This window comes from Rhyacophila brunnea, unplaced genomic scaffold, assembly GCF_057557595.1.
Source record: "Rhyacophila brunnea isolate RB1 unplaced genomic scaffold, BYU_Rbru_1.0 scaffold_9, whole genome shotgun sequence".
NCBI lineage: Eukaryota > Metazoa > Arthropoda > Insecta > Trichoptera > Rhyacophilidae > Rhyacophila > Rhyacophila brunnea.
This window is the reverse complement of record NW_028233361.1, coordinates 12,434,693-12,447,892: the sequence shown is the minus strand read 5'-3', so window position 1 is coordinate 12,447,892 and position 13,200 is coordinate 12,434,693. Positions and strand designations below refer to the sequence as shown.

At 35.6% G+C, this 13,200-nt stretch overlaps 1 protein-coding gene across 1 annotated transcript in view; it reads left to right on the top strand.

The window, feature by feature from the left end:
* The first annotated feature begins 530 nt into the window (after window positions 1–530).
* The window catches only part of LOC147063272 (ecto-NOX disulfide-thiol exchanger 2), a 28,257-nt gene continuing 15,587 nt past the window's right edge, over window positions 531–13,200 (top strand). Inside the window, exons 1-5 of the mRNA XM_085959519.1 lie at window positions 531–714; window positions 3,691–4,176; window positions 5,601–6,442; window positions 7,777–7,960; window positions 12,283–12,389. Coding sequence (XP_085815645.1) covers window positions 654–714; window positions 3,691–4,176; window positions 5,601–6,442; window positions 7,777–7,960; window positions 12,283–12,389 — 1,680 coding nt within the window. The 5' untranslated portion in view covers window positions 531–653. The remainder of the gene's footprint in view (window positions 715–3,690; window positions 4,177–5,600; window positions 6,443–7,776; window positions 7,961–12,282; window positions 12,390–13,200) is intronic.

The following is a 13,200-nucleotide window of genomic DNA, read 5'->3' as shown; positions in this document are numbered from 1 at the left end:
AACTTCAACACGAATAATTTATTTTTCCCGAATATTTATTTCCATAGACGATTAATTTATAAAATCATGTAACCTGTAAGTAATAATTTCAATTTATCTAAACATCATGCACATCGAGTTTTAAAAAGTCCAGACAAAGAATTTCTCAATATTGGAAAATCATCAACTTTCGATTGATACTCAAAAAATATTAAAACTAAAATTATCATAAATAGTAATTTAGTGTAAAATTCAAAACAAAAAGTACTCGAAAATATAAATATTGGATCGGTTTGGTGGGTCGTTTACTTAGTATTTCAGGAGACATTTGATGCTTTTGTTGTGGGCAAGATGTAATTTTATTATAAAACCATATTGTTTTTTTAGTAATATTTAGTTTGAAAACTACGAAAGTGAAATAATAAACAGTTACATAAAAAACCACTCATTAGGTAGTTTGTTTGATGAATTGAAATTATTTGTTATCAAACTTTTTTAAATAAAATTATGGAAAAGATTTTCTTGTTGGTAGTTAGTATCATAAAATATTTATATTGTTTATGGAAACAGTAAAAGATGGCCGATGAAATAGTAGCTGTCTGATTAAAAAATATTTTCTTTAGAAGATTTTTTGTAATTTATGAAGTTTTTGACAAATTTGTTCCTTCCTAAAAATGGCTTATTCATTTGGAAATAATATGAATAACTCATCGCTCCCCCCCGCACAGCCCATGAGTAAGTTTGCATTAATATTTTTAGGATTATGTTGACAGTTCAATGATGTATTCAAATAATTTAAACCAACTAAACATTGAATAAGTGAAATAAATACATAGCTCAAGTTGCACAACTGTATGCCAAATTGTCTTTGGGAATCTAGAAAAAGTTTTCTGTCAAAAGTTTGATTCCGTAGTCTTCATTATTAATTTGTTGTTACTTAACTTAGGTCAATGAACGACAAACTTACAAGAGTACACTCAGTCGGAGTCTTTCTTTATTAGCTTTTTCAGCGGTATTTTATATTATTTATCCTTGTATAACACACCTAAATACGTACCTGATATATTTTTATTTGGCTTAGATTTTTCTGAATTGTATGAATTTAAAATTATATAAAATAGTTGTGGAATACTTAGTAATGGACAGTTAGCATCAGCTATCTATGAATGACACGATCTCTCTGCATTCTAGCTTACCGTCAATGGGAAAGAAACCATTGATTCATCTAGTTCTAGGTAATTAAATTATTAACTAGCATTTTGATTTAACGGAAGAAGTATTGTACCACACTGCTAAGGAATTTATTGATGAGCCTACTCTGCCTGAAGTAAGAAGAGCATTAAGAACGCTGAAAAACAATAAAGCACCTGGAACCGACAGGATAACAGCCGAGCTGATAAAGAGTGGTGGCCCAACACTGGAAGCAAATATCCACAAGATAATTCTCAATATTTGGGAAAAAGAAATTCTACCTGAGGAATGGAAGATGGGTATAATCGTGCCTATGAAAAAGGGAGACAAAACAATGTGCGATAACTACAGAGGGATCACAATTCTAAACAATTATAAGGCTAGTGGTCACTTATGGCTGTGAGACTTGGTGCTTAACCCTTTACTGCATGATTTTTTTTTTTTGAAAATTTCTATTTTTTCTTGGTGTCAAAATGCCTTGTGAATGAAGGAAAAATAATAAAAAAAATATTTTTCGAAAATTTAATTAAATTTTGTATGTTAATGTGTGGTGTCGCAGATTTACGACATTTGGAAATCTTACATTTTAGTATGACAAAATAGAAAACCAAATGAAAACAATTATAAAAAACTAATGTACACACCTTATTTGATGTGTAGATATTTTTATTCAACCAATTTCAATCTTCTGTATATTTTTTTTTATTTATTTACAAATGCGGATTTTCGCGTACATACGAATTCGTCAACTGTCAAAGCAGAAATGCAGAGACTATAATGCAGAAATGCTTTATTTTTTGAAATGTCCAAACAAAATCGGTAAAGTAGGATGTTTATGGTAAAACAGTTTTCTAGGCATCGAAAAAGGATATTATTTGATAATTTACACAGATGGCATTGGCTATATCGAAATAGTTTGAAATGTCGCAAATTTGCGACACTATGCAGTAAAGGGTTAACTCAAAATGAGGAAAACAAATTAGCTGTCTTCGAGCGCAAAATACTCCGCAAAATCTTTCGACCCACGTTGGAAAAAGGGAACTACAGAATAAAAATGAACCATGAGTTGGAAGAGCTGATTGAACAGCAAACAATCATAAGATACTGTAACTCCCAAAGACTACGATGGGCGGGACATGTGTAGAGAATGCCTGAAGTTAGAGCGCCAAGGATCATGAGGAAATAGCTACCCCAACAGAAGAGACCCAGAGGCCGTCCAAGATAGAGTCCAGATAGATAGTCCAGATGGGCTGACGCCGTAGAAGTGGACTGGCTTCATATAGGAAGACCCGGTAACTGGAGAAGTGTGGCGAGAGGCCGGAGTGAGTGGAGAGCGGTTGTGGAGGAGGCCAAATCCCACCCCGGGATGTAGCGCCGTGGAAGAAGAAGAATTTTGATTCAATATAGAATTTAGCTATAAATACGCGTGGAAGGATACTCCTCGTCAATTTTATTTAGCCTAATTGGGGAACAATGACTATTCATGTGACGACTGGGTGGCACATCATCAACCACTGCTCAATACTAGAAAAGGAGCGATGGACTCTCAGAACTCTGTGTAGACAGCATAACCATGCAATTGACCCCTAAAAACCTTACGAAATACTAAACGATAACAATACAAGAACACTACACAAAATATTTAATTCTGGCTATAAATAAAATTGAAGACAAATGGAAGAACATAATTATTATTAACTGCGCATCAATGTAATTAACCTTCTCAACCACTTGTACAAAAAAGCAAGGGCATGGTTATTTAAAAAATAAATTATGTCGGTAGCCAAAAGCAATAGATTGACCATTATTTTTAAGACGAATAATCATGTGAAACACAGAAAAGTGCGTACGTAGGTTACGTAAACTAATCAGCAGGCTTTACTAGCGAAAAAACGCGAGGTGCTATTTTGTTTTCGAGACTGCCAATAGAAGAAATATAATGAACTAATTACCAGTGCAACCACACATACAATTGTTTGATCTAAAAATCAAAATGTCTTCAAAATTCCTAATACAATATGTGGCCCGAACACATTATCATCACTATTACTGTTACTGATTCACTATCTCTAGCCCGTTTCTATTTCTATCTCAGTGTGATATAATATCGCACAGTGAGTGTAAAACCAAGGCATCTGCAAAAGACATATTTTGGATATATTAGGGTTTGAAGTCTTCGTTTTGTTAGGAGAAATAGTTTCTAAAAAAAAACCATAATACTTGGTTTATATCTACATTATCTTGCATGTTCTTTCAGTTACTTCACTTTTACATTATCAAGTTCACGACTTTTGCAGTTGTTTTGCATTTAATCTCGAAATTGAAAAATTTGCAGATGCCTTGGTTTTACACTCGGTGCGATGTGTTCAGACCATCCTTTTTAGAGTCCAAATTCTTTGTCTGTAATTCATTTATTTTTCTCATAATTTTTTTTTTTGAAAACTATGACACATGTAGATAGATACCTATTTGTTGGCTTTTAACTGATTCTTTTCATAAATCACATGTTCTATATTTTAGTGGCCGGGATGCCGATGCTCGGAGGGCAGAACTTTGACAATTTGCACAACAACTACAGCATGAATCATCCAATGATGATGCCAGGAATGAACGATGCTCCTCTGGAATTCAACATGAACAAAAACCTACCAACAATGGATAATGGAAAAGGTTTGAAAGACATCGGTCAGAGGAGACCCATGGACAACGTCGAGCAGAACAATGAAATCAACTCGCAACCGATGCAAAATAATGATTTGAGAGGTTCCGGAAATATTCGAAGGCAAGGTCATAACATTAGGGGAGTCAGCCGTCGGCGAGACCGTAGAGATCACAACGATGACAAGGATCGAAGGGACCGCGGACAAGATCGCGGTCGCTCTGGTTACAAAGGAAGGTTTTCTGAGGAACATAGTAATGGACGGAGTAAGTCGAACAGCGATAACCGAGTTCCTGAAGATATGGTTACCGAAAGTCTTCAAGGGAATGGATTGAATTCACAGCAAGGTATGATAATTAAATTATAATATAATTATTATACTTATTTAATTCATAATTGGACCTATCTTATACATTTGTACTGAAAGAACTTGTCAGTGGCAAAGGGTGGAGGTACACTGTCAAGATCCGCCATAAATAGAGCACACTAAACTTTGTCAGTCATACGTATTTGTTTTCATTGAAATAAGCTACAATTTACAGATGGCGTTGGTTAGTTTTTAAAAATCAATGAAAGACTGCGAAAACCAAGCCATTGTAGATTATAGTCAAAAAATGTTCATTTATCTATTGGTAGCGGTTTTAGCAGTGGACTCTAATTTGAATGTGATGTTGGATTACTGATCTAGAGGGGGTTTACATGATAATGCCAGGCACTGACCTTTGATGTTGAGAGGGCTGTGTGCACTGGAATTGTTTCGGTGTTCACGTACTGGTAAACGGACGATACACTTTTGGATGGATGATATTATATGAGGTTGATGAATGATGATGATAAGTTAGGGATGGATGATATGATGGATGCGACGTTCACTCAAACCGTAACAGATTTAGTGCAACGATGGTCGAACAGATATCTTTTGAGTTAACTTTTGAATCACTCTGTATAACGCTGTGCGGCAACACGCACCCGTTCGTTCTCTTGAGCTGACTCACGCGCGACGGCTGTCTTGACGTAATTTTGTAGGTAGTGATGGTAAAGTTATGACAAACTTTCCCACGCTTGCTGCATATCACTTGAGCTAACTGCCTTATTCGTAATCACAGTCGTCTTATGACCCGTAATTGTTGCTCATCGTCTGGTCTTGTGACAATAATAAATAAGGGATTTGAGTAGGTGGGGACTAAGGATGACTACGACCACAATTTGGCCCAACCATCTATAAAATATCTAAAATTATGCAATTAAATCATACATAATTTTGGATATTTTATAGATAGAATAATAATTTTTATTTATTATAGTTGTGCAGTTGAAAAGTGTGCACAATTTTATCGTATCGCCCAAAGTATACCAAAACTATTATTGTTTTAAAAACTAAGCAACACCATCTGTAAATTGCAGTCTTATTGTATCACAGATAAAATACAAAGTGTAGTATTTACTTGACATAGTACATATTACAATACTGGTCTCGATATTTTATGTCCATTGAGATCAATATAGTATGTACCTAGTGTTTAATATTATTATGATTCTATTTTTAATTACATTGCCCACATTGTTTTTGACCTGCGATCCAAGGTCGACGAACTGTATCCCTTGCTTAGTGTGACATGGTAATGGTGTTGATTTGATGACTGGAATAAGTTTTGATTTTTGTATCTTCACTACTCCCCCTTGAAGAAAGAATTTAATTTTAAACTACACAGATTCGGCAACTTCATGAATCGAGCATAAACAATAAAATTGTTATTTTGTTCCGTTACAGGTATGATGTTCAGCGGGATGGGAATGGGGAACATGTTTGGCGGAAACATAATGAACGCGTCGATGGGAATGGTCGGGGGAATGGGCGGCATGATGATGGATCCCGGAATGATGAGCATGGGACAGTACACTATGATGCCCGCCCAAATCGACAATGCTTCTCTCGCTGAAGCCAATCCCATCAATCCGATCCCTATCAATGCTCCCGCTAACGTCTCCATGGTGGGGAATGAAGGCTTGCCCATGACCGCGCCGGCCGATTTGCAAATGAGTCTTCCGAACACCATGGGAAACATGTTAGGTATCGGATTTCCGATGGGAGCCGTGAAAGAGACTCTGCAGTTTAAATCGTGCACATTGGTGCCCCCGTATCCTAGTTCGGCGCCGCCAACCACTCGTGAATTGCCGCCTGGCTGTAGAACAGTTTTCGTTGGAGGTCTGCCTGAGAATATTACGGAAGAAATCATCACGGAAATATTTGAAAAATGCGGCGAAATAACGTCATTGCGACTATCGAAGAAAAGCTTCTGTCATATTCGTTTCGCATACGAGCAATCTGTGGATGGTGCCGTTTTCCTATCGGGGTATAGGATCCGCATCGACAATAAAACAGACGCGGCCAATTCAGGACGGTTGCACGTTGACTACGCGCAGGCGAGGGACGACCAGCATGAGTGGGAGTGTAAGCAGAGGGCTCTACAGCGTGAGGCTCGCCACCGGGAGCGCATGGCCGTTCGCCATCGACCGCCCTCGCCTCCTCCCATTCACCATTACACTGACCATGAGGCCACGGCTATATGCGACAAAATCAAGCAGGATGAAAATTTTGCACAGGCTGTTCAGGTATAACTTATATTTCAAGTCGTAAAGTAGGATCTATCTTCTTCTACTTTATCCATATCCACTCCTTAGATGGAGCATACGGACACCATATGAATATCTTCCATTCGCCAGTCTTCTTGCATCTTTTGTATAAGTTAATTTCCTAGTACAATAGGAAAACATCTAAACATTGAAAGTTTGAAAATTTCATCCGATATACAAAGTTATTTTTTATAAAATCTTGTAAAAAAGGCAATTCAAACACTTCTTGTAATTATTTATGTGAAAATAAATCAAGAAAATCACATTTCCCCAAAAATCCGTGTGGTTCGATAGTTTTTGCACGAAGCAAGATATAATCAGAGGGGTGCCGAGAGAGAGAAAGTGATGCAATAGGTTTGACGTAAGTGCAGTCGATAATAGCAACTGTAACAATAATCATAATAGCCCCTTAATTCCTGTGCACGGCAAGAAATCATGCATATTCATCGGTAAATGGTTTCCTTTAGAAGAGTTACGGCAATAATTTCAAATGCTGTTCACATAAAATAAGTTTTATTATAAATTGTTTCCATAATTATTGCAATTGGCATCTCGAAGTCTCAATATAAACATCAGCTACCATCTTTTTGCTGTGAGCAACGTTCAGTGACTTAACCCTGATATTTATCAACACATTTAATTTTAAAAATTTACTATGTAATACCATCTGCAATTTGTATTCTTTTTTTGTTTTTTTTCGAAAATGTTCGATCCTAATTGGATCATTTCGGCCTCCACAGAGTGGAGGATTGTATTAACAGATTTTGTTTTTTACGAGAAATGGATATCAGCCACTTGCTCAACCTATTGGGTGCATACTCTGACTCATACACAAATTGAAAAACAATATGTGCATTTGTCAGACTCAGGATTCGATCATGGGACCTACGACGCCATAGGCCGACGCTTAAGCCGCGCGGCCATCTTTTGATTCATAAGTTCAATGAAAACACATAAATATGACTGATAAAGTTTGGTGTTCATTATTTATATCAAATCTCCACAGCCTACTTTCACCTTTCGCCACTGGTATAAGGACACCGATGATTTTAACATTGAGCCACTTCTGGAGGTTTCATAGCCAAGAGAATCTCCTCTATGCTTTATATTTCACTGAATTTTGTGGTGGAGTAAATCATACTTCTCATTGTAAAACATATAGCCAAAGTATGCGCACCTTTCTGTAATCAGCCCATTAAATTGTCGTCACATGTCGAAAGTCTCAAAGGATCCATGTTTCGTTATGATTAATTTATTAATCAGGTTCAACCATGTTCGTGAACTCGATATTGAAAGTATTACATCGTTTTCAGGTCATAATAACTTGGCTGGAGCGCGGCGATTGCAACAAGAGAAACGTGAATGTGTTTTATTCAATGGTCCAGAGTACGAACTCGCACGTGCGTCGCCTGCTGAACGAGAAGACGCAGTACGAAGAGGAGTTGCTTAGGGCGAAGGAAGAGGCCAAAGTTAAAATGCAGGGAATACTAATCCAATGTAAGTTTTTCAAACGTATCAATCTGTGGGCGTCCGAAGCATCCGGATCACTCTCCTGGGATGTCATTTCAATGACTATTTTGGATTTGGCATTTTTATCAAAGGGCATCCTTTGCGTCGTGTGAATTTATGCGGTAAGTAAAGTCAATGGGCTGACTTGTAAATGGGAATATAATATGGTCAGTCTCACAATTGGATGTCGGAACACACTACCATCAACAGAATTCAATGAAATGGTACTTGTTTTAATGTGGACAGCTTTATAAAACACAATTAAATTGATTTTTTTTTATGATATTAATCAATCACACTTTTGAATGACGTATTGACCCGAAGTAAGGCTACTACACTTTTTTCTAATTTTAATTTCTAGAAATACCAGAACCAAACCCTAAGTACCCCTTAATTTTTTGGAACTCCTTGATTCAAAATTTTGAGAACCCTGGACAAGGGACCATTTAAAAATCTCAAGGCTCAGGAGTTCCATTTGTTTAAATGTTTAAATTTTTTGATACACTTATTCCATTTATTTTTGGATGTCCTTCATTAGAGACAGTTCTTTTAAAATGTTTTACGAAAGTTTTTTTAAATAAAACGCTTGAATGCCTATAAAATGTGGTATCCATACACTCCACCTAGTAGAGATATTATGATTTCTTAAATATTATATAATATTTAAGTACATGCTTTTTGTGTTTTGAGAGAAAAATAAAATATCTATAATATAATAACTAGGTATGTAGATAAGTACCTGTACTTGGTTATTACGAGGAAAATGGAACCGACTGAATTTGCTCGTTATAAGCATTACTCGTTATATCGTTATATAACATTTTTCGCGCCACATTCTATTTAAGCATAGAACATTAAACATCTGAAAACCATCGTAAAAATCCCCGAAACAAGCATGGCATTCATAAACTACAAAAGAAGTTGTTTATTGTATTGAAGTGCTGAGCCGCCAGCGCTGGTAGGTACCTACTAACTTCACAAATATTAGATTTTTTACATGCAATTTCAACCATATGCTTGGATACTTTTTTTTTGTCGGCGAAAACACCAATTAGGTACTTAGACACTTAACTAGTGTCATAAACGTAATCCAATCCCGGCGGCATCGGTCTAGTTAAATGTCCGGTCAGATTTTATTGCTTAGGGTCGAAAATATTGTTTTTAAACGATCGACACATCAACAGTTTTGCTCGGTATACCCGAGAAGTAGCTCGTTATAAAAGTGAAAAAATGTATGGAGAAGATCATAAACTAAAATATCAACGAATGTTTCCTCATTACATCCGAGATCTTGCTATTTCCGTGATCGTAATAACCAAGTTCGGCTGTATATGTTGATTTATTTAAAAATAACCGGAACTGAATACCAAAACCGCAGTTCCAATTTTGTGAAACAAACCTCATTAAATATTTTCACCGGAACCGAACCTTTAAAAAAACGACTTTAAAAAGTACATTCGGTCATAATAATATAAGTCAAAGCATGATATAACATGCTTAATTTTAAATGATGTGGTGGCAGAGCTTCTGCATCTTAAACCACTGGTATGAATCCTGCGTCAGGCAAAGATTGCATGTTCTTTTTTTACTGTATGTTTAACCCAGAGTGTGGACCCAATGGATTAGGTGAATGGATAACCATTCATTATAAAAAAGTCATGTTAATATAATCCCCATTCTATTGAGCACCTTGTCTACTATGTTAGTGTCTAATAATCTACCAATGTTTTGCTATGACTCCCAATTAAATAAAGCGGTATTGAGTACTGGCAGCACCTCTCTGGTAAAGTTATACTGTCATATTTTATGAGTGTTACCTTGCAGATACCACTCGGGCACTGTGAATACATAACACAGAGTTGGTTTGGAATAGATCTGCTGCGTCTTTAACCTTCTCTTACATAATATGTTGTGCGAATAGCATCACACCATTGGTATATGACAAACTGAACGTTATAAAGATGTAATTCCTGATTTTAACGTATATTATGTATCAGTTAAAGAAGTTGTTGCCTTATATTCGTGTCAATACAGTTTTTGTTGTCTGAAAAAGAATGATTCACATTTTTATGAGTTAATATTTTTTGTATATGTCTATAATAATATCATATAAAAACTGTTAAAATTATAAAGTATAATACCTCATTAAAATGATCACCCCATTTTAGTATGCACTGCTATGCAGTCTCTACATTTGAGTATCTAAGTTTGTTTTGGTCGAAAAAAATGTTTTTAAATCTTCTTCTGGGAAAATATTAGATTTATCGATTAATAATTTAGTATTAGCTTTTATAATGTGTATATTTTGCATGATTTAATAAGGTTTATTCATATAATTTTCAGAAATACCTTGGGTAAAATACCCAATTAAAATCTTTTTGTCCTGGAATTTTACGAAAAATACAATAAATTAAATTGTGATGTATCTTTGGTATGTTATATAGATTTTTTTAATGAACCAGAGGAAACCAAAGTTATTTTGTACACCAATCGATATTATAATGTTTTTTTGAAATTCGTGTTTCGAGTATAGAATGAAATACGATCATAATAATTATCATTTAATTGAAATGCTAAAATATTTTCTTCATTATTCCAGGCCTATTTTCAACTTGAAACTTTTATATGTAACATGTATGATGCGTTTTTATACAATAATTAATATATTAATTAATTTCAATTGAATATTTCACATTACACATGGGACTATTTCCTGGTTTTACAAAATTACTTTGACAAAGATATTGTAACATCTAACTTGTTCGTAATATTGTGTAACCCAAACTGTCAATATTTTAAGCTTGTTTATAACATTTCGGTTTCATGATTTTTGCATTTTGATGTTTCATTATTATATAATGCAATTACTAGTTTTTAGTTTTCTGAAATTCAGCTGACTAGTTATTTAAATAAGTACCGCTATGTTAACAGGGCCCTTAATAATTAATGGAATTTGACAAATTGAGAGAAGATTTTTGACAGATGTAAAGTTTGCTATAAATGAAACTGCACTGCAAATTTACTTATTGCTGATTTAATCATCGGGCTTAATAGTCAATTTTCGAGCTTCAATTTCATATTATACCTAATATTTAAGCTCCGTCTTCTAGGGAAGATTTTTTCAACGACTTTGGTGTTGACTAATTCTAACCTATTTTATTACTCATAGTCTCGTAAAAAGTATTAATTATTATGTACAATTTAGAAGTTACAATATCATTGTGTATACAATTAAAGGATGAGAAAGGACTTCTGAGATAGCAGTTTGCGAGACTGCAAAGGTAGTAGCGTGTGTCGATCTGACACAATTGAAATGGACCTGACCGTGGAATTTGAATCCGGTCGATTTATTGTCTATGCCAAGCGCAATCCCTAGCTGGGTTACTGGAGCTCTGCGACCACAGGCATTGTAAACAGATGCCTCCTCAGCGGTAATGTTGGAATTAGTAAGCTCGAGTCAGACACTGGCGGGTCACTGAGGCCGTGCGCGCATCAATCAGCTGAGCATCGTTTCTTTTGTGTATTAAGTATAAAGCTGGCTGTTTGATGGAGAGTGAGAGAGGAACGAGAACTGAATGGACTCTGTTTATTCATTGTAGTGTCCACTGCGATTGTCAGGAAAATGGGCAAACCGGGCTCATCCATTTCCGTTTACTCATTCGAAAAGTGCGCATAATGCTCACTCGAATCTACCAAAAGATAGAACATACTGAGATATAGAATCATTGTGTAATTCAGTAATGAATGTAGTTTATTTTGGCATGATAATGTATTGTTATTTTCTATTAACCCAGGACTAACTAAGTCATTTAATTTTCATTCAGAACTTTTAATACCTGTTCTGACTACCGATCCTTTTAGAGCATATATTTCATCAACACTCCTCTATAAGATGAGTTTAAAATGACACTGAAAATTAAATTTTTCATAGAAACTCACTGGGTACTTATTTTAAATGCGACATTTGTTCATGTACAGGCCAGAATGTATAAACAAATAAAAACACATAAATTGATACACACAATTGAGTAACCTTTTAGATGCATAATGCCTCATCACTTCAAAGACAAAATGTTTTATATTATATTATACGAAAAACGTGTCGATTTATAAATTTTGCTCCCAGGCTACTACTGATATTGTAGCATTTGCAATAAAATGTCATAGCTGGTAATGTTAATGATCTGCGGTGGACACTAGCGTTCGGTCAGGCCTATTTTCACTCGTCCAATCCTCGTCTCTGTCGGACGCTCGGCTTGATTGTTGGCGAGATGTTTTGACCTCTTTTACCGTCCCCTGTCCCGATGCAGTCTCGCAGGTGGAGAAAGTATTTGCGGCCGCCTCACATAAGAAGGTCTGGGACCATTTCACCAAAGCGCAACGAAAGAACATAGACATGTGGAAGAAGCAATCATCGGTAAGTGTTCCAACTGCCAAGGTAACTCCTCCTACTTCACTTCATGTTGTTCACTAATATTCTTTCATTCAATTATTGTCCGCGTAACATGTCTTATTGTCGTTCGGTTATAAAAGGTGAGGAAGCATTTGGGTAATGAGATTTTGAAAAGTGTTCTGCTGTAAATAATATTTCACTCGCATACTAGCACGGTATTGTAGGCATCATGCAATAAAAGGTAAATAAACATTTTCATTGCCCTCCATGGAGCAGAACAAATGGTTGTTATCCACTTACACTGAAAAAAGAACATAATTATTGGCTTGACGCGGGGTTAGAACCCTCGACATAGTATGACTTAAGAGGTGGTGGTCACTCTGTCACTACTCCACCGCGATGTGGTTGTCTATGGCATCATGAAAAGGTAATGTAAACATAAAACGTCGTTAGTAATATAATTTTTTTTTTTTTTTACAATGTCATCAAGCTGTTTAAACCTCTCCTAGGCTATTCTAACATCACTTTATGTAGTCAGGAAGTTAATTATCACAAGAACTATCAAGAATGTGATGTCAATGTGAACGATCGAAAAGTGCTATCTTTTAACACCCCTCTCTTGGATGTTAACTTTTAGAGCGAGATAGAGTACTTCAATTACATATTGAGATGCGAGATACGACTATTTTGAAAAATAAGTTCCTCGCGAGCTGTCAAATATCGAGTGGCGAGTAGTGACATACATACTGCAATGACATCACTATTAAAATTGTTAGTTATGTGGATATGTTCAATTCTTGTTTGAATTTGAATACAAAATTTCGAGGTTTGGGTT